This window comes from Boeremia exigua (assembly GCF_020726555.1).
Source record: "Boeremia exigua strain MPI-SDFR-AT-0100 chromosome Unknown C7974scaffold_9, whole genome shotgun sequence".
Lineage (NCBI taxonomy): Eukaryota > Fungi > Ascomycota > Dothideomycetes > Pleosporales > Didymellaceae > Boeremia > Boeremia exigua.
In genome coordinates, this window is record NW_025763526.1 from 1314730 (window position 1) to 1338746 (window position 24017).

At 55.8% G+C, this 24017-nt stretch overlaps 11 protein-coding genes across 11 annotated transcripts; 4 read left to right on the forward strand and 7 right to left on the reverse strand.

Moving 5' to 3' along the window:
* The first annotated feature begins 16 nt into the window (after positions 1-16).
* On the forward strand, positions 17-2344 carry C7974DRAFT_399648 (uncharacterized protein). The gene is made up of 2 exons (XM_046142426.1): positions 17-657; positions 707-2344. The coding sequence occupies exons 1-2, from the start codon at positions 450-452 to the stop codon at positions 1876-1878; spliced, it is 1380 nt and encodes a 459-aa protein (XP_045994880.1). The 5' UTR covers positions 17-449; the 3' UTR covers positions 1879-2344.
* A 154-nt stretch (positions 2345-2498) lies between these two features.
* Positions 2499-3227, reverse strand: C7974DRAFT_415613 (uncharacterized protein; the record flags this gene model as incomplete). Its single annotated transcript, XM_046143909.1, has 2 exons — positions 2499-3037; positions 3086-3227. 2 exons carry the CDS (start codon positions 3225-3227, stop codon positions 2499-2501), a joined length of 681 nt encoding a protein of 226 aa, XP_045994881.1.
* A 1763-nt stretch (positions 3228-4990) lies between these two features.
* C7974DRAFT_316417 (WD domain-containing protein) lies at positions 4991-6653 on the forward strand (the record flags this gene model as incomplete). The annotated part of the gene is made up of 2 exons (XM_046138558.1): positions 4991-5329; positions 5385-6653. 2 exons carry the CDS (start codon positions 4991-4993, stop codon positions 6651-6653), a joined length of 1608 nt encoding a protein of 535 aa, XP_045994882.1.
* Positions 6654-7132: 479 nt separating this feature from the next.
* On the reverse strand, positions 7133-7749 carry C7974DRAFT_378460 (uncharacterized protein; the record flags this gene model as incomplete). Its single annotated transcript, XM_046140410.1, has 2 exons — positions 7133-7322; positions 7583-7749. 2 exons carry the CDS (start codon positions 7747-7749, stop codon positions 7133-7135), a joined length of 357 nt encoding a protein of 118 aa, XP_045994883.1.
* A 1138-nt stretch (positions 7750-8887) lies between these two features.
* Positions 8888-10576, reverse strand: C7974DRAFT_435775 (peptidase C65 Otubain-domain-containing protein; the record flags this gene model as incomplete). Its single annotated transcript, XM_046145085.1, has 6 exons — positions 8888-8999; positions 9048-9605; positions 9659-9936; positions 9984-10252; positions 10302-10452; positions 10511-10576. 6 exons carry the CDS (start codon positions 10574-10576, stop codon positions 8888-8890), a joined length of 1434 nt encoding a protein of 477 aa, XP_045994884.1.
* Positions 10577-12665: 2089 nt separating this feature from the next.
* C7974DRAFT_435776 (PCI domain-containing protein) lies at positions 12666-14416 on the reverse strand (the record flags this gene model as incomplete). Its single annotated transcript, XM_046145086.1, has 6 exons — positions 12666-13402; positions 13451-13550; positions 13606-14001; positions 14050-14110; positions 14165-14323; positions 14373-14416. The coding sequence occupies 6 exons, from the start codon at positions 14414-14416 to the stop codon at positions 12666-12668; spliced, it is 1497 nt and encodes a 498-aa protein (XP_045994885.1).
* A 910-nt stretch (positions 14417-15326) lies between these two features.
* On the forward strand, positions 15327-16898 carry C7974DRAFT_233539 (small GTPase superfamily). Its single transcript, XM_046137411.1, has 7 exons — positions 15327-15579; positions 15664-15714; positions 15773-15790; positions 15843-15859; positions 15911-15925; positions 15981-16319; positions 16369-16898. The coding sequence occupies exons 1-7, from the start codon at positions 15530-15532 to the stop codon at positions 16479-16481; spliced, it is 603 nt and encodes a 200-aa protein (XP_045994886.1). The 5' UTR covers positions 15327-15529; the 3' UTR covers positions 16482-16898.
* Positions 16899-17104: 206 nt separating this feature from the next.
* C7974DRAFT_399658 (ribosomal protein L21e-domain-containing protein) lies at positions 17105-18011 on the reverse strand. Its single transcript, XM_046142428.1, has 3 exons — positions 17872-18011; positions 17730-17824; positions 17105-17679 (listed from the first exon to the last, which is right to left on the reverse strand). Exons 1-3 carry the CDS (start codon positions 17910-17912, stop codon positions 17333-17335), a joined length of 483 nt encoding a protein of 160 aa, XP_045994887.1. The 5' UTR covers positions 17913-18011; the 3' UTR covers positions 17105-17332.
* Positions 18012-18025: 14 nt separating this feature from the next.
* C7974DRAFT_399663 (40S ribosomal protein-like protein S9) lies at positions 18026-19239 on the forward strand. Its single transcript, XM_046142429.1, has 4 exons — positions 18026-18190; positions 18270-18368; positions 18421-18654; positions 18701-19239. The coding sequence occupies exons 1-4, from the start codon at positions 18126-18128 to the stop codon at positions 18876-18878; spliced, it is 576 nt and encodes a 191-aa protein (XP_045994888.1). The 5' UTR covers positions 18026-18125; the 3' UTR covers positions 18879-19239.
* A 360-nt stretch (positions 19240-19599) lies between these two features.
* Positions 19600-20494, reverse strand: C7974DRAFT_465047 (galactoside O-acetyltransferase; the record flags this gene model as incomplete). The annotated part of the gene is made up of 2 exons (XM_046146282.1): positions 20234-20494; positions 19600-20185 (listed from the first exon to the last, which is right to left on the reverse strand). The coding sequence occupies exons 1-2, from the start codon at positions 20332-20334 to the stop codon at positions 19600-19602; spliced, it is 687 nt and encodes a 228-aa protein (XP_045994889.1). The 5' UTR covers positions 20335-20494.
* A 571-nt stretch (positions 20495-21065) lies between these two features.
* C7974DRAFT_340739 (endoglucanase D precursor) lies at positions 21066-23284 on the reverse strand (the record flags this gene model as incomplete). The annotated part of the gene is made up of 4 exons (XM_046139263.1): positions 22898-23284; positions 22711-22844; positions 22329-22664; positions 21066-22280 (listed from the first exon to the last, which is right to left on the reverse strand). The coding sequence occupies exons 1-4, from the start codon at positions 22965-22967 to the stop codon at positions 21066-21068; spliced, it is 1755 nt and encodes a 584-aa protein (XP_045994890.1). The 5' UTR covers positions 22968-23284.
* Positions 23285-24017: the final 733 nt, after the last annotated feature.

Consider the following 24017-nt stretch of genomic DNA (forward strand, 5'->3'; position numbering starts at 1 on the left):
AAATACGTATAATCCTTCGCGTTCTGCTATTTTGCCGTCTACTGCTTTGCAAAAATCACAGTGTAAGTCGGGCACGGAGTGTGGCTGGTGAAGTCGGCGATCTCGCGTCATCCCACTTCGTCCTGGCCTCAGCCCAAATGATGTGTCGGCCTGCGACATTCACTTGTCGCCCACCCACTCACGTCCCCGAACATGAGCGCCTGCGCCCTGCCTTCGACTGACTCACTCGCTGCGCTGCGACAAACCCGCGCGCACACGATGCACGCGCCGTAAATCTTTGTGCCAACACAAATGCTGGTTCAGCCGCCCTCGAAACCCGTGCTTTCCTCCCGCAGCCCTGCCAACCAAGGTTCCCAATAACCCTGCAAACCTCAACCCCGACGGGACATAAATTCCGCACCACGTCCGCGCCACAAACATTCACTCGGGCACCGTCCACCCTCACCACCATGCGCGGCAGCCCGTATCCGCCCCGGGCCAGCGCCACGGCCAGCGCCAACCCCGCCGCCGTGCGCGCACTCGAACCGCCCAAGCGCAAGGTATTCAATTGTATAGTCGATGAAACCGCCTTGATCGCCGGCGTAAAGAAGAGCACTCGTGACGGGATCCGCAAGTGGATCTCGCAGGGCGCCATTTGCCTCTTTGTCCCGCTGCACAGTATGATCAAAGGGCGCTTCTGCTGTGACTCTCACTGATATGTTTGTAGCCCTCACTGCACTCCACCGCCTCAAGACTGGCAACGAACGTATCAACGCCGACGCCCGTGAAGCCGTCAAGTGGTTGGATGAGATTACCTCCCTGTCTTCCGGCGACGCGGCCGACCGCGTCCTCCTCGAAGGTGCCGATGAATCATACCGCACTTGGGAAGAGGTGCAGAGGTTCATGTTGCCCGAAACACTGCTCTCGATGGACGACAGTGAGTCCGAGGACGACGACTACCACGAAGATTTGGAGAGCTCCTTCAACGCACTCGACGTGTCCGACGAGACCTCCATGAGCTCCACGCAGAGTCTTGAGGACATGGCACCTCGAACGCCAGAGTCGCCGCGATCAGCCCTGGGAAAGAACAAGATTCATGATCATGAAGAGCCTTCATTCAAGGAGAACTCAAATGCTCTCCCCTCAGATTCCCCCAACCGCACCGCGCGCAACAGTGCCGAGCTAGCTCAAGGAGCGAGGTCGTCCAAGCGCGTTGTGCCCGAGTATTTGAAGCCGTTGTTCAGCCACATTCTCTGGCGCATCAACAAAGAGTCGAACCCGGATGCGGCCCTCGCTTCCTACATTCTTCTTACGAATGACTCCACGAAGCAGCTGATTGCTTCCAAGTTCAGTGTCCGTGCTAAACGTCTGGAGCAGCTCCGCGATACTGTTGCCCGCGAAGACCGAGAGTACAAGAACCATATGACTCTCCACAAGCTTGAGTCCGAGACCAATCTCTCAAAGAAGAGCACGCCAACGACTCCCAAGGCAACCGAGCGGCCAAAATCCAGCCATTCTAATCAGGACAAGCCGGAGGAGGGTTCAGACGACGAGGACGTGGTTCTGTTCCAACGTGCGCCCCGTGGCCCAGCGGTGACTTCGAACAATCAGCGTGTGTGGGACCCCAACGACTTCGGCCGTACCAAACAGCAGCAATCGCCACGAGGAGGTCGAGGAGGACATGCTGCACCAAGAGGTCGTGGCATGCCATCTTCGCGAGGCCGCGGTGCCTTCGTGCCTCGCGGAGCCTACGTCCCACCAGGTCCCCCTGTCCGCGCGCCACCTGCCCCACGCCACGATCCCAACGCTCCAATCGACCCAAATTCCTTCGCTCGCCCTGTCCCTCGAGTAAGCCCAGCGCGTGGTGGAAGCGGACGTAAACTTTGGGAGCCCAACTAGTCGTCTCTGCAAGGCGTCGAGAATGACGGCCAAATCCACACAATTCTCAATACTCCAACGGTCACACCCGAGCGATTGCACACATTCGACCTTATAAGAGGCCTGAAATGGGCAGTGGTCTTCACAGCTTTGCGCACGTCAATCCTTCAGGATGGTGCTACGTGGGATGTTTACCGAAGCTTCGAGAGGAAACCGCAAGCGTCAGCCATTCGCTGATCTCTGCAATCAGTCGTTTGTCTACGAAGTACTTTGAAGACACAGCGTATATCTGCAGACTCTCACCTGCTCGCTACGTCGAGACTCAGCGTCTGCTACACTGCTCAAGAGTGTAGTTGTCTTCGCGGTAAGAGTCTTCCTGCACTTGATCATTTCTTTGCCTTGTCTTTTTTCACCATCAATCACTCAAATTGCAGGACCCACAAAGTATAATAGCTATAGCTAAAATTCCAAATTAACATTCCTTGTAGACCGAAGCTTTTATGTGACGTACAGATCGCATTCGCCTGTACTGGCAAAAACACTCACTTAACCAACTGCTATGCCTATCATTCCGGACGCCTTTCAGCAATAACCACTCAAGTCTGTAGCTTGACTTACTGAGCATTAACATGATCAACTAATCAAATATAGATGTAGCAGAACGGCCCGGCTGCAGTACTCATTATATCTTTCATCGACAGAACACCATCCCGAGCATACCCAATGTCAAGCGGCGTATCCAGCGTTGTGTTTGCGCTTGGCGGCTCATTCAGAAACGTCCCTGTACCAGAGATGCCCTGCTCGCCAATTGCCGTCTCAGCATTCAAGTTCTGCCAGATCCACCACACTCGATCGACCTGCGCGTGGTGCAGGTAGAACACCGGGTCTCCAGGGGAAATATAAAAGTCACTGCCCGGGTCGCCGCACAGGGAATAGTGGCCGCCGCCGTGGATGCCGACGCTGCCTGTGCCCGGCACGCCCTGCATTGTCAGTTGGAAGCCTCCGATGTTGTCGTGCGCCAGGATGTTGGAAGCGATTGCTGAGACGTTGGAGTATTGCTGGTTTATGGCTTCAGTGAGGTCGCGCTTGCGACAGCATGGGTTGTACGCGTAGCCATCGCCATTGGAGATGATACTGCCGTCGACCGGGGGCAGGAGCACGGGGCCAAGATTGACGCTCACTGTTGCGGTCAGTCTTCACGCCAGGTCAACGATGGCGTTTAGCGTACTGTTCTGAAAAGGCCCTGATGTAACGCAGCCACCTCCGCGCCCAGCAGGCAACACCAGAGGCGGCATATCTGTGCCTGGCGCAGCCGGGATAGATATCTGGCCGAGTTCGTTCCCTGAACTATAGGCTTCATTCCCGGACATGGATGTGTCACTGCCGTCAAGTGCTGATCTAATTTTCAAGGTTCTTTGCGATATTGCGATTTATACAAATAAAACCACCCACGCGAATATGATCAAGGATGCTTCTCGTAAGGTAAGCAGTGCATACTGCATGGCAATGTTGACCTGTATGTACAACGCGATCTAGGCTAAATCCAAGGCGGATGCACACTGCCAGCCTTACATGGCCTGTATAAGACCTTAGGCTCGATCTCGACAGAGAGGACGCCTGACTACCGACTATACACTCATGCCGCTTACGGAGGATCCTTGATACAACCCGGAGAAAGACTAGTCACATCATCTGCTCGACTTTACAGATACATCATTGGTGGCGTGGATTCCCTCCGGAGGAGTCGCAGCGAGGCAGTGATTCCGAGATCCGGCTCGTGGCTTTGGACGTGTTCGAGGACACGGCTTCCTACAGAGACATCACGAGCTGCTTTGTGTAGCACTTCGGCGTTGTAAAGACTTGAGGCTGGACGCTTCAACAATGGTCATTGACAAAGATGAGAAGTGACAGAGGCAACGGGTGGGGAACGCTCCGGGCCACAGTGGCAAGCGCGCTACTGCTGCCGAACGATCATTCTACACTGACATCGCCAGACCTTACATTCCCATAAACGAAAGTTTAGGCTCTCCGTTGAACGACACCGGAACTTGTCGATCTTCCAGACTCGCTGTTGTACGATTGGCGATTCACTGCGTCCAGATCCCAATGTGCATTCTCCATCAATGCGTGGTAAACGCGGTGCTCGTTGTAGTCCCAGGTGTTTCTAGCCGAGATTGGCTCAATCGGATAATCTGCTTGATTTGGAAATTGAGATGTGACTATTGTCTAAGTATCGTTGACCTTGACTGGTCCGATGTCATACGCAAGAATCCCAGGAATTGCAATGTGGATAACGACAAATCAATTTTGTTTAACAGTGCTCACCCATCGACCTTGTACGGAGGTATCGCCAGTCTTAGGATCAATGAGAAGTCCCTTAGATCAGTTGGTATACTTACCGGGGTGCCCCATGCTCACAATTGAATGAGGCACGCTTCCATTGAACAATCGTCGAGTTTCATAGCGCCATCCAGTGCTTTGACGCTACTATCATTCTGGTTCGAGATGAGCAGTAGAACGACATCAGTTCAAGAAGGTGCCACGGAGGTATTAGGGTACGAGTTGTTCACATGGAGGATGGAAGACATCTCTTTGGCCAAACCCCCGAAAGATCTGTGTAACGAAGTTACACATGTTCCGATTCGCCTCACTTTAGACCGTTAACAATATGCCGCTGGACGTCCTTGTGATCGGCAAGATACCTGCTAAACCTACACATCTTTCCACATATGGTGAGTCCGAGATGTGAGACTTTTCAGCTCTAAAAATCTGTTCGTCAAACCTATCTCGGCTCTTTCGTGGAAAATTGATCGGTTATGAAGATGGGTTGGATTCTACAAAGGTCTCGCGAAGTCTGGTTGGATGTGCCTGGGTGCAGTAGTCTTATTCGAAGTTCTTCATCGTCACCGTTTGGGAGGGATTTCTGCAATGCCAAAGCAGACTTCCGAGCCCTATGACCAACGAAATGTTGTGCACGAGAGGTAGTCGATGACGAATGTTGTTGGGCACGAGGCTGTCCTCTAATGCCGACGCACGGGCCAATCAACGGCAGTGCTCCACAAAAAAGTTCGGCTCCTAGAAAAGTGCCTCACAGCTCGAAAGCTCACGATAACCACAAGTTACGGTACCAGCCATGCTTACCGAACAATTTGTGGCCGCCATAGCCGGCAGCACGAAACCCAACACCGGAGTCACAAAAGACCAGGGGATCTTCATTCACGAGTATCAGCCTTTGGCGGCACAGCGACATGTTTTCAAGAAGAGCGCGACTGCCCAGAACGGCATTGCTCTGAGCAGCACTCACATCTTCGCCGCGCAAACCGAAAAAGCGATCGTTCATGTGTACAGCCGGGAAAAGGGCAACCAAGAAGCTGTTGTGGCGTTTCCCGAGAGGATTCACAGCATTGCGCTCGCGGCGCATGATACAGTACTGCTGCTGGGCGCAGAAAGTGGAAGAGTGCTGGCTTGGGAGGTCAGTTATGCCTCACGATGCGTATATAGGCTCGTAGTGCTAATATATGGCATAGATATGTTCCGGTCGTTTCGTCTCTACATCCACATCGCACCTGCAGCCTGTGACATCTCTCGTTGTCGATCCTTCCTCGAATTTCTTCCTTTCTGGCTCTTCAGACGCCATGATTCACGTATGGGCGCTGCCTTCGATCCTATCCTTCTCACCAGATACCTCGCGTTCGCCTGTACATACTCTGTCAACGCACCGGGGACCCATATCATCTATAGCATGCGGGCACAGCTCCAGCACCGCCAACATTGCAGTATCAATATCAGGCGACAAGACGGCTATTGTGTGGGACTACCAGAACGGACAGGCGCTTCGTACATACCTTCTACCAGAAACACCCACAGCAGTAGCCCTGGATCCAGCCGATCGAGCTTGTTTTATTGCATACGCCGATGGCAGTCTACAGACAGTAGACTTCTACGATGACATCCAGAAAACGGCATCAGTCGATATCTTAAGAGACACTTCAGCCTCACATCGACCGGTGCAACCTCCACCAAAGACCAGGTTCGGTGCGGATTCGCAGAAGCTCGGTGGGACACTCAGTCTCAGTCTGAGCTGGGATGGCACAACTCTTCTTTCTGGTCACAGCAGCGGTAAAATTGCTGCGTGGGACATTGCGAAGAGCAACTATCTTTCTACCTTGCTCAACTTGCCTGGGCCCGTGGCAAACCTGCAGTTCTTGCGTCCCACCGGGTTCTCGCATACTATCGAATCTCGCTTCAAAGTTCAGACAATCGTTAAGCCGAAACAAGATGCAGGCCTGACAGGTAGCAGCAGTGGCTTGGTCCCTTCGAATTACAACCTGAGCATGCAATTTACCGGTAGAGTGAACACTCCGGCTGTAACAGCTACAGAAAGACGATCCGCCAAGACGAGTTCATCTATGGAGGCCCTTACCCATCCTAGCTTCCCCGCTAGCATGCTGGAAGAGAGTCTTGCAGAGTTGGAGTCATGGGTTCCTGCGTCTAAGAGTGCTAGTGCTCCAGCAGCTAAGGTCGCGGCCTCAAGTCAGGATGGCGAGGAGGAGGCAGAGCGACCGACCGCCGTTGACGCGTCGGAAGATGAAGTCAAAGAGCTGAAGAAACAGCTTGCCAGCCTGCAGCGCATTCAGAAGGTCACATTTGCTCAGCTGGCGGAATTGCGTGAAGGGAAAGAAAACATCGTAAAGAAGGACACGGGTCGCGCCAGTCGTTCAAAATCGAAAAAGAAATCTGGATCCACCAGCGCTGACGTGGAGATGGACGACGGCGACGACAATGTCGAGTCATAAACCCCACGGCAGACGGAGTTAGTCGCATGAACTACTCATCGACTGCGCATCGATACGATGGAATAAGAAAAGTGAGGCAGATGGTGAGCGCTTCGGTTCCCTCGGCCGATCGCCTTTGAGCGCCTGAGCTGCAAGATTTGTACCACGCCTATTTGTGGAACCACATATGGTCAGGGCCCTTGCGTGACTGAAGGACGATATCGGTGCTCCAGACCATGTTGTAATTGCATGTATCTCTCACCGGTCATCCCACACCTCTCCGCGGAGCCTCGTCAGAATGAATCCACGGCGCCTGAGCTGCACGCTAGCACAGACAGCCTCCTCAAAACACCATCGAAGCTGGCACGATATCAAACAGCCCACAAAGTGGGGTAATGGCGCTGTACGACTGTGTACAAGACACGCCACGTCCAACGTCACGTTCGGGTTCGCAACTGCTGCACTGCGGGACAAACAAGGTATCAGATGCTGCGGCCTTCTCAACGGCAAGTCCGTCCAACGACGTGCTCGACGATGCAGCGCTGCCGTGCGACGGCCCGCGGTAGAGCAAAAGCCCTCGTGCAATCGCTCTGAGTGGTTGGCGGGAGGAAGTGAGGAGGTTCGATGCTGTACGACGCTGCGGCGGCGATCGCTTCCACATCCAGCGAGTGCAACACAGCGGTGTGAGAACTGGTGCAGGACGCACTCTAGCTGCGTCGAAGGCCGACAGACCAGACAGTCAGATAGCATACTCGTCGCCATCAACTTGCATGAGCGCGCAGCGTCCAGGACAGGGCGTTCAAATCCAAACCCCACCACTTGCCGATCATGAATCCTCTTCTCCATTGCCCCTCTCTCTCTCACAGCGCCTGACCAGAAACTCGGTGCACGTCTAACGTCTCATCCGAGTCGGCCTCTCCACACTCATCGCGCACGTCAACCGATCGTACCTGCGTTGCTGCTCCGTTGGTACCTCGCCAGATTTGCTTTTTCCCACCGGCGCGCCCGCTAGCACGCGGAGCTGATCATGCGGCTGCCGCTTCGATCCTGCAGCAGGAGTGGCAGAGGTGGCAGCAACAGTGGCAGCGGCGGGAACGGCGGGAGCTAAAGTCGTCATGACGGCGGGAAAACGCTCGGGGACGGGAGAGGGGCATCTTATCAAGAGTTCTATAGGTTTACGGGTGGTTTTGTGGGAACGCGAGGGATGCTGGGAAACGCCGCGGTAAGCGTTTGCGTCAAAGCGGGCGGGCGAATTATGAGATTGTGAGGACCAGGTATGGAGCCTTGCGATGCAATTGTAGATGTGGAGCATACAGGGTTCAGCGAAATAAAGTCTTCAGCATCTGACGAACTCACGACTCGCGGAACATAAGGTTGAGAGCACGACAGGGGATGGATAAATCACATGGGATCACGTAGAGAACTGGGAATCGTGAGATACCTCATTTTGTTTGTTTTTATACAGTTCCTTCTTCTACCTAATGTTTGCTTGTGCTCGTGATATCGACGCCCAGTCTGTGTGCCGGGAGTGCCGCATTTGCTCACGAGCATGTGTGCCCTGTGGTGCTCCGATCGCTCGGCACGAAGCGCCTGATCATGGCACGGTGTCAATCTGTTGGTGGACTTCGCGCTAAATGAGCCCAGATTGTCTCCGCACCAGGGAGGGAGTTTCGAGGAGCAGGGTTCGATTGGAGAGAACTGTGGATACCGAATAGTGTTTGTGTGCTCTTGCGTGTGTGCTGCAAGGGCAGAGTAGATATGTCCAATTGGGATGACGAGAACAGGCGGGTGATAAACTCCAAGGAACGCAAATCATAACGATGATCAACGCTAACGTCGGTACCCTGAGGTTGATAGTCTTCGGTATTCGTCACGGTCGTAGGTCCTCACAGCTTGCGATGTAACCTGGAGACGAGAACAGTATTAGAGGATTCCGCCCAAAAGTTTGATTTGTAGATAATGCCAGGAAGAGATGATGTATGCCGCCGTATGGTCAAAAGTTCTGGTACCCAATAGTACCACCGCTTTTGCATATGCAAGAGTAGAGTAAGCAGAGTAATGTTCCGAGAAGTGATTAACAATGGTATCGTTGATCGTGCGTCGTCGTGAGTGTTGAAGCAATGCGGATGATAATGCAGGTCGCAAACGAAAGCAATCGCAAGCTCGATGAACGCCGACGCTAGTAGTCGCTAAGATATCGGAATGAACCTCCAGGAGAGCAGAAGTGTGTACAAAGTGTTGCAAGGGAAAGATCACTAGGACGGATGCTTGTGACGGCCTTTGTTGCCTGTCGCATACTCTCCATCCGGACACCATTCCTCGGGTTGGAAGTCAGGATTCAAAAAGTGCGCCGTATTGAAATGTGAGCTGTTGACTGTTAGGCCAGCAATACCACGCATGCTTGGATATACGTACTTGCGGAATATGGAAGTCTGGAATGGCTGCGCTTGATTTGAGAATCCAAATCCTGGCTCCAGCTGATACATCGACGGCCGGAAGGGCCCGCCACTTTCAACAGCCAAAGGCACAGTCCTCTCCACGCTGACAGGTGGTGGAGGCGGTGGTGCGGGATGCATCGGAAGCGTGATCGGAGGCTGGTCAAGCTGTATGCTGTGATGGCGTGGCGCGCTGTACTGAGGCGCTTGAGTACTGTGGATGGATGTGACGAAGTCTAGCGAGCTCGTGATTGGAGGCGCAGACATTGATGCGCTTGGGAAAGGCGAGATAGGCGTAGCCTGAGACTGCGATGCAGGGCTCGGATTGCAGTCGTATGAGAGTGATGCCCATCCTCCCAGGCCTTGACGGCCCATGCCAGGGATCATACTCATAACGTCGCCAAAATTGGAGGCTTGGGGCAGATAGTCATCTGCGTAGTTGGTGAAGTTGACCTGAAGTGGTGCTTGAGGGGCGACAGCCTGGTGATGAATAGGCGAGGGGACATCTTCGGCTTTGTAGAGGATGTCGTAGTGGCCACTTAGCGCAAGAGGTCAGCGAATGAATCTTCCTATGATGGAAGGCACACTTACGGCCTGTAAAGCAACCTCAGCATGGGGGAGCCTGGCAGCGTAGGCTCTGCGTAGTAGCTGCGGTTGATCTCCTCGCCTGGGGAGCGGTCAAGGTACCAGACCTCAAGGCCGAAGCCAGCGGGCTTGACAAGTGCATCGGCGAGAGCAGCGATACCGATGTTGTCAGCCTCACACTGTGCTGGCTCGATGTTGTTGGCGCAGTATGCCTTGACATCGCCCATCGGGACAAAGTGTCTGTAGTCCTCTGCATGGTTCTGGACCCAGGCGCTGGCAAGGAGCTGCCTATGTTAGCGACATTACGCGGTGGAGGGCGATGCAGACTTGCCTTGAAGTAAGTGATGATGGCCAGGGAGACATTCATGTCGTTGAAAGCTTGGAGCAAGATGTCGGCGGCAGCGCCATCCATGGCGTCGACCGAGTGGCCGAGCTTGCGCAGCAGCTCAAAGGCCTCATCAGCAAAGTCAATCCAGATGTCGCGTGAGTAGCCAATGTTGTCGAGCAGGTTGCCCATGGAGATGAGGCGGCCTTCTTCATCTGTGAACCTTTGGCCGTCGCCGACGCGCACCAGGGCTTCAAAGTACGTAAAGGCAATAGCTGGGCATGTTAGCCGAAAGCAGCGACCAAGAAGACACGCGAAACTCACCTCGCCATCCGCAGTGGCCGTCGCCGCGGCAGGTGCGGAAGTAGGCGTACTTGCCGGGCAGGGCGGCCGTCTTGATTCTATAGACTTCATCGGCGTTGGCATACTGGGTGGTGATGGCAGCGCTGCTCTGGCGCTCGCCGACGAGCGGACCCTGGCAGCGGTCAGTTTGCCGGATTCAGCCAGCAGCGCAGCTGCAGACGCGGACTTACGGTGGCCTCGGGCTCATATTCGCTGGCCAGCTTCTGCATGTAGGCATGCTCCTCTTCTGTGGTCATGAATGCGGGGTCCGCCATGCTGAAGGTGGCGGGGCGGCCGTGCTGGTGTTGGTGTTGGTGCTGGTGCTGGCCAGTGTGTTGGTGGTTAAAGGCGGGAGGGAGGACCGGGGCGCGGATTGGTAGCGGCCGACCAAACGGCAAGCCTGGGTGGGTCGCGCTGCCGTAGGCGCTCTGTGCGTGAACCCCGTAGTGGCCGCCATGATGGGCGTGGTGACCATGACCATGACCATGACCAACACCGTGCGGGTGGAAGCCCCCCGTCATCACCGACGGGCGACTCATGGTGAGTATGAGGCGGCGACGAGGATGAGTGTGTGTGTGTGTGCTGGCGATGTTATCTGCTCCCCCTCTGTGGTGCGAGATTGCGACGGGTGGCGGCGTGACTGGCGGCGAGGGCGGGCAATTGGATGCAGGAGGGCACGACAGACTCGGCGGCACGCAAAGGCGAGTTGGGTTCAGCGTTCAGCGCTCAGCAGCAGTCGTCCACGAGCTCCTTGGAGCAGCGGGCGGCAGCGTCTTTTAGTAGGTGCAGTGATCCGCGGCGGCGGGCTGGATGCTGGTCGTTGCTGTGATACCTACCGGCGTCCAGGGGCACGCAGCTATTTGGGAGAGACAGGAGCGCTCTTGGCCGCGTGCTGGCGGAATTCGCTCGGCCAGGTACAAGAGCCCTCTGCAACACACGGGCTCCTGGCCGACTGAAACGGCGGCTCTCTGTTGCACCAGGAGCCTGGCAGACGGGCAGCAGCACAATATCGATCTCGTCAGTGCGAGGGACGCCTCATGCACATCGAGCGATGGGGCTGCCTCAAGTGAAACCGGAGGGAGGAGAGGGCGAGCGTGACGGCGTACAAGAGGGAGGGAATTCCTACCCTCAAGGGCGGCACCACCAGCGCCTGGCAACCTCGAGCAAAAGAAAAGCAGACATGGCTGCCTTCGACGAGGCACTGCCGACAGCACGCAGAGGATTCACACAGCCGGCAATTGGACATTGCACATTGCACATAACCCTCCAGCGGGGCCGTGATACCGCCTCAAGCTTCGTCTCGTTTAGTAGTTCTCACGGAGCGACACGGGCTTGCCAAATGACTCTCCATCTCTATACTTGGTCGCCATCCACAGCCGATCCACAGTCTCACCGAACGGGCCTCCTCACGAGATTGAAGAGTAGCATTCTGCCAGCGCCGCTCGCCGGATCAATTGCGGAGCGTGAGGCTGGTAGTGCATGCAGTAGAGGGGAAGAGATCACGCTGTGTTACGTCGTGGAATGCAGTCGTAGAGCATCATGGAGAGCCCGCACCCCTGTTGCTCGAGGAAAAAGTGAATTCTCACATCGTCTCACACACGCCCAGACCGATGACCGCGCGTTTGGCTGCCCCTGTCGCCGTCGACTCCTGCATAGCATCATTCGCTCGCAGCAATGTGGCGCCGATGCTGCAGGAAAAAGAACTGTCCGACTCGCGAAAGCCTGTCGTTGCCGTGGCCCCCACGCGCAAGCGAGCCAGGGCAGAACGCAAACCGACGCAGCTTTGGCCGCCTTCTGACCATCGAGCCCGCGGTTCGTCGCCTGCTGCTCGCTTGACGCTTGTAAGCCGGCTTGCCGCCGACAGGGAAGCCGCAGCAGGGTTGGTTCGGTGCTTGTTCAGCAGCTGGCGACGGTCAAAGTCACTGCGTCACGGGTGCTCACTGCCATTCGCGCATCACGAAACAGAGTGGGGCGCTGGCTGCGGGCGGCTGCTATGACCGCACACTCGGTTCCTTGGCTGGTTACTTGAGAAAACGAGGCCAACGTTACATACAGAAGCTGGCTGCTGACCGAACGGGGTGGAGGCGCGCAGGAGCACCCGAACATGTCCGCCTTCACTGAGAGGCCAGCTTGTGAATCGCTGCTCAGGTGCTGGGTACCTTCGCCTGGTGCTACCAGCTGGTCCAACCCTGACCTGTGCTTATGGGGAACCAAGCCGCATGTCTCAGTTGTTCAGGTAGTGAAGCCCTCAGTGACGGTAATGTGTAACTGACCACATCCCGTGGTCTTCCCGAATACCCAGACACAGGTCGTCTTGTGAACCGCTCACAGACTGGTGCCTGCAGCTCATCCTTTGCTCGAGACTCCCAAGCGTCCCGCAGGGCCCTTGCCTTTCGGCCGCCCTGATTTAGATCCCAAGCCATTCATATTCCAGGACCCACGCTGGCCACCGACCTCACCTTGGGTAGGGGCAAACTGTGAGCCGCTCTCGTCCGACTTGAAGCCTTCGCCATCGTTGAGAACCGCCTGCCACAATGAGCCAATGGCGTCGCTCCACTCCTTCATCGCCTGTACCCGGCCCATGTCGGTACCACTCTCGACCTCCACCGTTCCGTTCTGCTGGTTGATCTTCCCGTGCAACCGCTTGTCAACGATCAAGAACCCCACAATTTCCTGGACTTCGGGAAGGGATATCTTGAGTTGTTTTGAGATGAACGCCAAAGTGAAGCGTGTGTAGGGCGCAACAAGCTTAATGACGGCTTTCGTGCGTACATTGCGCGTGACCTCATCAATGTTCTCGGCGATGAATGGGTCTTGTAGCAGGTCCTGGTTGTTCTGCAAGATCCTCTCGTACTCATGAATGTCCTCGCGCTGGTACGCATTGACAAGGTCAGTCATGGTCGAGATGCGGGGATCATTTTGGTAAGGTTTAGTCTCTTGCGAGTCAAACGGGTTGATGTCGGAACCCGACAGCATGGTTGCAAGCACCAGATACTTCAGGACCTGGATCCGCTGCAGCGAACCAGCCTCGTCATAGTTTTTGAAACTCTCGAAGAAGTCACTCTGCGCCCCTTTCCAGTTTTCTATGCGGCATTAGCGCCGAGCCCGTGTCTCGGAAAAATGGTACTTGCCTTCGCTCATGTGCATCTTGCCACCACATTCTCGGATGATACCCATGATCTTGGGATGTGGAACGGCAGATTTGACTTTAAGCGCTCGCTGGTACAGTGCCTGCAGATGGTGAGCTGACCATGCGCCTCTGATCGATTAAGGCGGCGATACGAACCTTCAAGCGCTTGTTGTTCCTAGTCTCCGCATACATAAGGATCTCCAGCGAATAGACTTCCAGTGAGTATGTGCCTTTGCTTGGGTCGTCTGTACCGTCCTCCTTTTGACATGTCCTGTGCAACTCGCGGAGCTTCTCCGTCAACTGACGATAATCCTTTCTGTCCAACCACAGCCTTGCGAGCTTGATATTCGTCTTGAGCCATAGTCGTTCGTTGTTGGTGCTTTGGAAGATGTCCAGGGTCAAGGCATAGAACTTCTCCATGCAACGGTACGCTTCGGCGTCCTCAGCGGCCTTTTCGATAAAATCGAGCATGTTGTTGATCGACTTTTCGGAATAGTTGCGTGTGACAGCCGACTTGACGTATGTAAGGAGCTCTTTGTAGTGTTCTACAGCCTATACTGACGTTAGGTGAGCCCAAAATCGCAACTGCACACGCCGTACCTGGTCATATCGCGCCAGCTTGAACTCGAGCTTAATGGCCTGCTTCAGGCCTTTGAATCCCCTACATCCACATCAGCGCCGGTCGCAAAGGCGGGTTGTTCTATGACCGCCTTACCAATCTGATTTCTCCTCCTCCAGCGCGGGCATCCCCAGGAATTCGTCTATCGCCGACTCCGGGTCGTCGACCTTGAGCTGCTTTGCATTGTAGTACTTGTTCTCAATGTCGACATCGCCACTCTCCTCATCATCGTCGTCCTCGTACTCGAAGTCGTACCTGCGTCGCCATCAGCCTGGGTAGCGAGGTGGAGGTTCATGTGGTTTACTCCTCCTCCCCAGAGTCCTGCATGAAATCATCATCGTCAGACATGGTGTAGCGCGACAGTTATTAAGGTTGGCGAAGTCGTTGGGCGTCGGAGGGCGTGATTTCGCGTGTGTGAAGCTGTACCTATAATGCCAGCACGGTACTAGTTGATTTACGATCGATTCTGTGGTTGCTGTGGAGGTAGAGGTGGGTTTACTTGTCTAGCACGCGGTGTTGCCTGCGGTAGACTGTGGACAGTCCCCGCGGTGGTGGGGCGCGCTAGCTCGGAGCTTCGCGCCGCATCGAAGCCATACCCTTGCCTGCATTCAAGTGCATGTCAACAACGTTTTCACAGTGGCTCTCACAGGCAATGGTATCATGAAATGGACTGCATGCTGCGCGGCTTGCTGTTCCGTACCCGCCACCGCTGCACTGCAATCCTCAGGCTGCAATGCTGACAGGACGTGGCATTGCGACGAGTGCAGTCCAAACGCAGCCCTGTCTGCGCCCGACTTATCTGACGCTGCATGTGAATAGCGAGCCACCCAACTGTTACATACAGTAACGTGCCTTGTGGAGTCCCCAGCCTTCTCGGTTGTTCGCCGGCACAGCATCACAAAGTGTATTGACGCTCCTGCCAGCATTGGTTAGCAGCACCTGCCGCTGGCTGCTGGCTGCGATGATCCAGGCACCGTTCACTGCTGGCTGATTGTCCTCATTAAACATCGTCTCCCTTCAGCTCCTCTCCTCCGTGCCCCATTTGTGCATGCAACATCGCTAATTCTTCGAACCATTGTTTGTACAGACCGTCGTAAGTCTTCACCCAAGCATTTGTCCATTTGGCGCCGTGCTAGCAAATGCACTGCGCCTCGCTCCGGCCGAGACGTGGTGGAGAGCGGCCAGGCTGGCGGAGGCGTCGCTGACTCGGCCCTCAATTAGGTTTAACGCTGGTTCTCGATCGCCGGTTCCCCATCGCTACCAAAGACATTGCGTTGGAACGCCTCCGACCTCACTCTGCACTCCTCATCACCCCGCTGGCTTCTGCTTGGTGTACGACATTCCAGCCTCCGCACCTCTTACGATCAACGTTGACGCTCGTGTCACCACTGCGCGCGCGCACGCCTCCCAGAACCGACAACGAACCGAATTGCACCCCGAGCCTCCCTCCTAGTCTTGACCATGCCTATGTGCGGTGGAACAAAATCGGTGCAGCGCAAGCTGGTACTTCTGTACGTTTCTGCCCTGTGCACGGGGGGAAGCTGGGCTGGGCGGGCAGTCGGACCCATTGAAGCGGGCTAACGGACATTTAACAGCGGCGACGGCGCATGCGGCAAGACCTCGTTACTGAACGTCTTTACAAGAGGGTATGTTATTCTGAAAAGCAGCTTGGTCATGGCAAATGGTCGCTAACCGGCATCGTAGATATTTCCCAACAGTATAGTGAGTGATGCGCCCCTGATATGCGCGCCAGACTAACCGCGGTCGACCTCAGCGAGCCTACAGTATTTGGTAAGCCTGACTAAGATATGTCAATGCACAACTTCACTAACACGTGTCTAGAAAACTACGTCCATGGTTCGTTCTCCTGTGTGTGGGCTTTGCAGGATTGCTCGACTGACCAACTTGACAGATATCTACATCGACAACACCCATGTCGAATTGAGTTTGTGGGACACCGCCGGGCAAGAGGAATTCGATAGGCTACGGTCTCTCAGCTACGATGACACCCATGCTATCATGCTGTGTTTTTCCGTAGACTCGCCAGACTCTCTCGAGAACGTCGAAACCAAGTGGGTCGGCGAAATCGCCGAGAACTGCCCCAATGTTAAGCTCGTTCTGGTCGCATTGAAGTGCGATCTGAGGAAGCGCGAAGACGATGACGCCGAGGATGCGGAGCCAGAGAAGCCATGCATTGACTACGAGGAGGGTCTCCGTGTGGCTGAGAAGATCAAGGCCCTGCGATATCTCGGTATGAAGAGACGCTCTGGTGAATGAATGCACGACTAATCATGTGACAGAATGTTCCGCCATGAAGAACCGCGGCGTCAACGAAGCTTTCACAGAAGCCGCCCGTGTTGCACTGCAGGTTAAGACAAGCAAGGACAAGAGCGGCGGCTGCACGATATTGTGATTTAACACAACTCAGTTCCCTTCCGACCTGCGACACTACTAGGACCCCATACACCGACCGACCCATTTATATTTTCCTGCACAAGCCGACACGACCTCCGTCTCGATATGTCACTCCAAGTCGCACCGTTCATACCCTTCTTTATTGTTTCATTTGTCACTCACGTTTGGATCTAGCATATGCGGGCAGATCTCATATAACTCTCGCCTGAGCGTCGAGAAGACGGAAAAGCGCACGGGATACGGACTTCCAAGACGGTCTCCTTGGATTCTCCTTTTCTCAGGGTACTTGCCTTTTGCTGTTTTTTTGCGTAGATGTTTCACCCTTTATACCGCTTTATTGTACATGCTTACCTTTGTCTGTCTTATTTTTTAATCTACTTGTTGTGTATGGCAGGAGGGGGATGTGTGTAGTTACGGCTTTGAATAGAATACCTATCTCATCCTGACTACTTGTGTCGAACATGGAATGAAGTCGCTGCAGACTATGAACGAGACATTGGTTGTGTATGTTAGTGGACAGTATGCTAGCCTGCAAGACGTTGCAATTGCCTCTTGTATAACAAATCACGTATCGTCATGATACATATCACACTGCAAGTTCGGACATCACAAAAACACGCCAGCTTTGATGTTCATGGGTATTTGGTATGGAGTGGGACTGGAGGATGATATTTCATTGGCGTGAGGGGTAACTCATAGCCATGTTGGCACACCATGTCTGCACCGTAATTCGCCGCTTCCATGCTGGTGAAGGTGCAGAAGAAAAAAGTTTGAGATCCGAGAAACCACGCCGTTGCCCATCCGTTCCCATTTTGCCTGTGCTGACACCTGACTAGCCACTGTCTCCGCTTAGATCGTTGTCTCGTAGGCCACCGGTGTGATGTTCTCCGGCTTGTTGTCCTTCAGGCTGATGGTCCTGGCCTCGCGGGGCTGCGCGGGCAGGCGCTTCATCTGCTGCTTCTCGCCGGTCTCCTTGGCCTTCTGCTGCTTGGCGAAGTTGAGCTTGACGCGCTTGAGGAAGTCCTCGCGCGAGCGGGAGTGGCGGACGTGTTCGACGCGGACGTTGATGCGCTTCTCCATGTATCGGTTGCCGACCTGCTTGTGGAGGATGACGCCGACGGACGACTTGGTGACGTTGTAGACAATGCCAGTCTTGCCGTGGTAGACCTTGTAGGGCATACCCTTCTGGACAGCACCTGCGTTGCATAAGTTTCGAGCCGCGACTAGGGCAGTTCCGGGGGCGTACCGTTGGCAACAACATCGACGATGTCACCGACCTTGTACTGCTTGAGGTAGGTCGAGAGAGGGATCATTCCCTTCTTCTTGAAATCCCTGGAGAAGCTGCGGACTGTCAGCGGCCGCCATCTGCACTGTGCTGCTCAACGTACGCATAGCGCGTACCCGCGCGGAGACCGGCTGCGTGACCCATTGTGACTGTGTGTTTTGGCGGTTAGTCTTGGTGTTGGAGGTTCTCGAGATGTCGGGAGGAATTTCGAGACTCGTGGGTTGCGCGTTCGCTTAGCGGTCCACCCGCGCCGCGCCTGCCATTGGCCCAGACGAGGACGTGCGTCCGTGCACGCACAGTGCTCTTCTAATTCTCAGAACACCAGCGAACTTTCTCCTCCGATCAACGACAACAACAATGGCGCCCCGTTCCTACTCGAAGACGTACAGCGTCCCCCGTCGTCCTTTCGAGTCCGCTCGTCTGTACGTATTCACATCCCACGGCCACTGAGCGCGAGCTTGCTCCGCTTACGTCTGGGACTCGTCGTTAATGGAGGAACAGGGACACTGAGCTCAAGCTCGTCGGCGAGTTTGGACTTCGCAACAAGCGCGAAGTGTGGCGCGTCCAGCTCACTCTCTCCAAGATCCGTCGTGCTGCCCGGTAAGTCTTCGCGGTGGTTGTGCTGGTGCGCACGAAATGCTGACACCCGCAGTTCGCTCCTCACTCTCGATGAGAAGGACCCCAAGCGCCTCTTCGAGGGTAACGCCCTCATCCGCCGTCTCGTCCGTGTCGGTGTCCTCGACGAGTCGCGCATGAAGCTCGATTACGTCCTGGCCCTGAAGATCGAGGACTTCTTGGAGCGCCGTCTCCAGACCTGCGTGTACAAGCTCGGCCTCGCCAAGTCCATCCACCACGCCCGTGTCCTGATCCGCCAGCGCCACATCCGGTATGCAGCCCTGCGTTGTTGTGAAGACGCACGCTAACAGTCACAGCGTCGGCAAGCAGATCGTCAACGTCCCCTCGTTCATGGTCCGCCTCGACTCCCAGAAGCACATTGACTTCGCGCTCACCTCGCCCTTCGGCGGCGGCCGCCCCGGTCGCGTGAGGAGGAAGAAGGCCGCCGCTGCCAACAAGGGTGGTGACGACGCCGCCGAGGAGGACGAGGAGTAAATCCCCTCAGGCATGATTATGGGTGACCGGCGTTGGGCATGACGGGATGACATTTCGGGCACGTGTGCTGTCTACGACTTTAGTATATCCCGCACGGTTTCGGCTGGCGGAAGGCCTGCAAGCAGCATGTAGCCTATCTGCCCAAAAATTTCAAGCTGCCATCATCCGTTCTTCGTACTGGTGACCGTGGATGAATTGTTGCTGTGAGGGGACGCCGTCAATTGATCGGCACGAGCCCTGTTAGTGTATTCACGCTGTGGTATGTTTTAAGTACCCACAGATTGCAGATCTATAAGCATCACCAGTCTGCAGTTCGACTTAGTCACTCTCATCTACTTCCTTCAAGCACTAGCCCACTCTACCACCGGCACCTCCTGCACCACAACACTGCGTGACTGGTGAGACTCTCCACCCATGCCACTATTCAATTGCTCAACACAGGAACCCTTTCGGTTTGATGTTCACATTGCTGGGATGTGTGAGTACCCATGGCATGTAGTCTACACCATAACTCTACTGTCCTATCACCACACAGCACTGCGTGACTAGGTACGACTCGGCGCCCATGCTGCCATGAATTGCTCCGCACACTCACCCTGTTCAATTGACGTCCACGTCGATCAACAGGTATATGCAGCTCCAAGCACTGCTTCCACAACCCGCCTCCACTCATCCACCCATCCATCTCCCTCCAACAACCACAACCCCCCATCCCACCACCCTACCCACTCTCCTCCAAAAACTCCACAGGAACCTCCTCCACGCGCTTCACCACCCTCGCCGGCTGCCCCATGACGACGCAAAAATCCTCCACATCCCGCGTAACCACACTGCCCGCGCCCACCGTACACCCCCTCCCGATCGTCACGCCCGGCAATATCACCGCACCGCCGCCAACCCAGCAATCATCCCCGACCACCACGGGCCGCCCGTACTCGACATCCGCGCGCCGACTCGCAACACCCGTTTCGTGCGTCGCCGCGAAGATGCTCACGTTGGGGCCGAACATGCAGCGGGCCCCGATAGTAACTAAACTGCAGTCGAGGATGGTCAGGTTGAAATTTGCGTAGAAGCGCGCGCCGAGGGTGATGTTGCAGCCGTAGTCGATGTTGAAGGGCGGCTCGATGAAGACGTGCTCGCCGAGGCGGCCGATGATGCCCTGCAGCATTTCCTGGCGCGTGGCGGCGAGCACGTCGAAGCCCGTGCTGGGGTCCTGGGTGGCTGGCGGGAAGTACGTGTTGTACGCGTGGGCGAAGGCGCGGGCGCGGTAGCGCGCGGCGGTCAGGTCTGGGGCGGAGGCGGCGTAGCTGGGGGGATTAGTATGTATGGGTAGAGGGGGTTAGGGGGGCCAGTACAGCATGCCTGAGATCATTTTCTCATATTCCTCGCACCAGGGCACGTGGGCCAGGGCTCTGGCTTTCTCGAGCTCGGCGGGGTTTTTCTGGGTAGCTGCCATTGCGACGTGCGGATTGAGAGGTTTGGTAAAAGGAGAATGACGGGCTTGACGGGGCTTTTTCAAGGGGTTTGAATTTGCTGCTACTCAACGGCTGTATGGATCTCTGTTGCGCTGTCGTGCCTAAGTATGCACTTCGCAGGCACCGCTACCGACCATCTCGGGCGCCCAAAGTGGGGCGCTGCTGGAAGAGGAAGTATCTCGCATTTTAGTGTTGGTACTAGCGTACATTTACGGGATCCGCAATCCGGCACAACGAGCACTGCGTGTTTTTGGTGGAGAACACGCGCCGATGGAGTATCGGCACGACTTCTGACCAATGAGAAGATAGAGTGAGTTGCAGTGCTATGTCTTCGTAGCCAGAGACTGTGGCGAGGAGATTGTGGCTGTCGGTTGATCACCGGCATGCAGAGCAGTAGGCATGACTGCTGGCTTTTCATCGGTGCTTGCGGGCATGTACAGACTCTTGTCTTGTAGGATTTGCTATGCGGAGGTTTGTGACGGGATGTACACGTCTGGTCTGATAGATGGCAGTCTAGACACATCCTGCAAGGCACCAACGCGAATTCGACGAACTACAGCACATGCCTTGTCGTTCCACAGCAAGGAATCTGCACAGCAAGAAAATCTGCACGTCGAGCAAGCGCCACACTTCCAGACACGCAGAACCAACTCAAATGCATTCACTCTATCCCCCCCTCCCCCCGCACAAGCACCTCCCCCTGAACACCCCCCTAAACAGTAACACTAAACTCCACCACATTCCCCGCCTCCCTGGGAAAAAACTCCACCGTAAACTTAACCGTCTGCGCCGCAGCCCTAATCGCATCCACCGCACTCGCCCGCAATATCACGTTATTCGCATCCCAGTCAAACACCCCGTACGTCATCCTGCCCTGCTGCAGCGGCCCGAGCACCGTCGTCCAGGAATCGAACAGGAAGGTGCCGTCGGCGCGCACCGCTTTTATCGTCGCGGGGCGGTTCTGGCCTTGCCAGGTTATCGGGATCAGGAGGTCGGAGGAGGATGCGGGGAGGGGGAAGGTGGTGCGTGTGAGTACGGGCGTGGCGTATTGCAGGATATCCACGGTCAGGGCGGCGCCGCGGTTGAATTCGAGGGTGAGGTTTGCGAGCGAGCCTGTAGGGCTGGTGGGGGTGAGGATCGTAGATAAGAAGGTGGATTTAAATGTGATGTTTGCGCCCGCGACGGTGTAGTGCTGGCCCTTGGTCAGGATCTTGTTGGTGGCCGCGACGGAGATTTTCTGCAGCGTGTTGCCGTTGAACAAAAACGGCAGGGTTTTGTCGCCCAGCGTCGTGTTCTTCTTGTGGTAGATGTACGCGGAGCTGAACTGCGACGTCGCAGCGCCGTCAGTCGTGCTATCGGGTAGTGCATTAACAACGCCCTTTTGCGCGTTGAGGTAGATGGCCAGGGCGACGGGGTCGCGCCACTGCTTGGTCGCGCGGTTGAGGAAGTCGGCGCCGTTGTCCCACAGCACCGTCGAGGTGTTGTACTTCGCCGCCGTGCGCACGAAGAAGTCGAAGTAGCGCCAGCGGGCTGCGGTTTCGGTGGCCACAGGCGACGCCGCCCATTCGCCGATGATGAGGGGAACGCCGGGGAACTTGTTGCGCACGCGCGCGATGTCGGTCTCGAGCGTGGCCTTGTCGGCGTCGGAGCCCCAGGTCGACTTGCCCCAGGCGTTGAAGATGTAGTCGTAGGGCGAGTAGTAGTGGTACTGGATGCCCCAGGGGTTCTTGTACTTTGTGGTGTCGGGCGGCTGGAAGTAGAGCGCCGTCTGCTCGCCGTCCTGGCGGCTGCCGACGAGGTTGACGACGCGCTTCGGGTTGAAGCCGCCGGACTGGTTGATGGCCTCGAGGAAGATGGTGTTCAGCCGGTTGGCCTGCTGGCCGTGCGCCTCGGTCGTGCCGGGGATCTCATTAATCGACTCGAACGCCTGCACGTGTCAGCCCTGTAGTCCAGGCCAGAAGATCAGTAAACTTACAACTTTCTCCCCCTTACACGCCAGCTTCTGCCCAATCTGCACCCACGTCTTGTAGAACCTCTCCTCAATCGCCGTGACGTTGGCGTTCGCCTGCGTGTAGTCCGCCCACGTCCAGCTATCGTGGTGCACATTCGTAATCACATACAAGTCCCGCGACGTAATCTGATCCAGCACATCCGACACGCGCTGCAGCCACACGGGATCCAGCGTCCAGTCCGGCGACTGCGTCTTGTAGTGATACGCCCAGGTGACAGGCAGCCTGACGCCCTTGAAGCCGGACTTCTTGATATCGTCAAACGTCGACGCCACCACCGGCGGGTTGTTCCACGACCCCTCCTGCGACGCATCAGCCGCGCATGGGTGGTTGTATGAGTGTACGTACCGTCTCAACCGCGTCCAGCGTGTTGCCCAGATTCCACCCGGGGTTCATGCCCGCGAAGTGCGTGTTCGCCGAGATGGCGGAGAACTTTGCGCTCGAGGGGCACGTCACGGGCGTCACGTTGCCCGACGGCAGTGCTGGGCGCGTCAGCAACTACACTCTCCCACCAGACCATCCCATGGGTACGTACCTTGCCCGGCGACAAACCCGCCCTGGAGCAAAGCCCCCGCAAGCACCAAGCCAGAAGAATAGCGCGTCATGATCAGGACTCTGTGGTGTGTACAGCCCAAGCCCAACGGCTATAGCAGCACACTATATAGTATACCTCGTCTTGCCACGCGCACGCAACTCCCCTCCCCTCTGTCGCGGGCGGGCGTCATCTCGGCGAAATATCGACGCAGCACAAAGCGTATTCAACACGCCCCTTGATAGCACCGAATAGATGAAGTGCCCTGCCGTTCGCACTTGGCGATAGAGTGCAAGGCTGCGTGCGGGGTCGCCAGTTACGGCCGTGTGTGTCTCCCGTGCACTGTGGCATGAGGTGTGGAGAAGCGGCGAGCGGTGGGGGCGTTGTGGGTGGCCGTCTGATCGTCCCGCGACCCCGGTCGCACTTCATATGCAGGTCCCGAGGCTGCCGGCGGGCCTTTAGCCATATTAGCCAGTGCGGTTTTTCCACCAAGTGTGATTTTACTGCCGTGATGCTTGCAGTCCGGAGTACTGGGATGCGCGCTTTCGAGTGTATTTCGGCGATGCTGTACCATGTACTTGTTAGATTGGTGAATGGCGACACATACTCCGCGCCTCCGTGTCTGTCAGGGTTAGCCCTTGTTCAAGCGCTCTATGTGTGCTCAAGAACTATCCGAGCGGAAATGAGAAACATCAAGAAATGCTAAGGCTGGAAGTGATTACAAGTATGTACTACTGCCAACAACACCGCCGCCGTGACAAAGCTTTACGTTATACATGGTCCAGAACAACAAGAATTCTGGACGGCAACAATATAAATGGAGAGAGAGTCGTTTTCTAACAATGTTCGCATTCGCCAGACGCCTTATACCAAAATAAAGGTGACAGCCAAGGAAGTCATCCGCCAGGCCAGTCATCGGTCTTCGTGGCTTGTGACATCGAGTCCGTTTTTTTGGTGTTGGTTTCCGAGCCGGCTCGAAGCTTGAGTCGGGCGTGGGCTCTGCGTTTTTTAAACCCAAGACGCTCACCTATCCGAGATTGCCATGGGTTTGGACGCTGTTGAGGTGTTGCCCGAAGATAATATATGGGCCATGTTGCTTTTGCGCTTACATGACTTCTAGACC

What these genes read in the sequence shown, in the direction of transcription:
- C7974DRAFT_399648 (XM_046142426.1), top strand. Translation starts at nt 450, where the DNA reads ATGCGCGGCAGCCCGTATCCGCCCCGGGCCAGCGCCACGGCCAGCGCC. An exon ending in CCTCTTTGTCCCGCTGCACA is followed by an intron (nt 658 to 706) that starts GTATGATCAAAG and finishes ATATGTTTGTAG; the next exon opens with CCCTCACTGCACTCCACCGC.
- C7974DRAFT_233539 (XM_046137411.1), top strand. Translation starts at nt 15,530, where the DNA reads ATGCCTATGTGCGGTGGAACAAAATCGGTGCAGCGCAAGCTGGTACTT. An exon ending in CAGCGCAAGCTGGTACTTCT is followed by an intron (nt 15,580 to 15,663) that starts GTACGTTTCTGC and finishes GACATTTAACAG; the next exon opens with CGGCGACGGCGCATGCGGCA. An exon ending in CAAGGCCCTGCGATATCTCG is followed by an intron (nt 16,320 to 16,368) that starts GTATGAAGAGAC and finishes ATCATGTGACAG; the next exon opens with AATGTTCCGCCATGAAGAAC.
- C7974DRAFT_399658 (XM_046142428.1), bottom strand. Translation starts at nt 17,912, where the DNA reads ATGGGTCACGCAGCCGGTCTCCGCGCGGGTACGCGCTATGC. An exon ending in CGCGCGGGTACGCGCTATGC is followed by an intron (nt 17,825 to 17,871) that starts GTACGTTGAGCA and finishes GACAGTCCGCAG; the next exon opens with CTTCTCCAGGGATTTCAAGA. An exon ending in CGTCGATGTTGTTGCCAACG is followed by an intron (nt 17,680 to 17,729) that starts GTACGCCCCCGG and finishes TATGCAACGCAG; the next exon opens with GTGCTGTCCAGAAGGGTATG.
- C7974DRAFT_399663 (XM_046142429.1), top strand. Translation starts at nt 18,126, where the DNA reads ATGGCGCCCCGTTCCTACTCGAAGACGTACAGCGTCCCCCGTCGTCCT. An exon ending in CCTTTCGAGTCCGCTCGTCT is followed by an intron (nt 18,191 to 18,269) that starts GTACGTATTCAC and finishes ATGGAGGAACAG; the next exon opens with GGACACTGAGCTCAAGCTCG. An exon ending in AAGATCCGTCGTGCTGCCCG is followed by an intron (nt 18,369 to 18,420) that starts GTAAGTCTTCGC and finishes TGACACCCGCAG; the next exon opens with TTCGCTCCTCACTCTCGATG.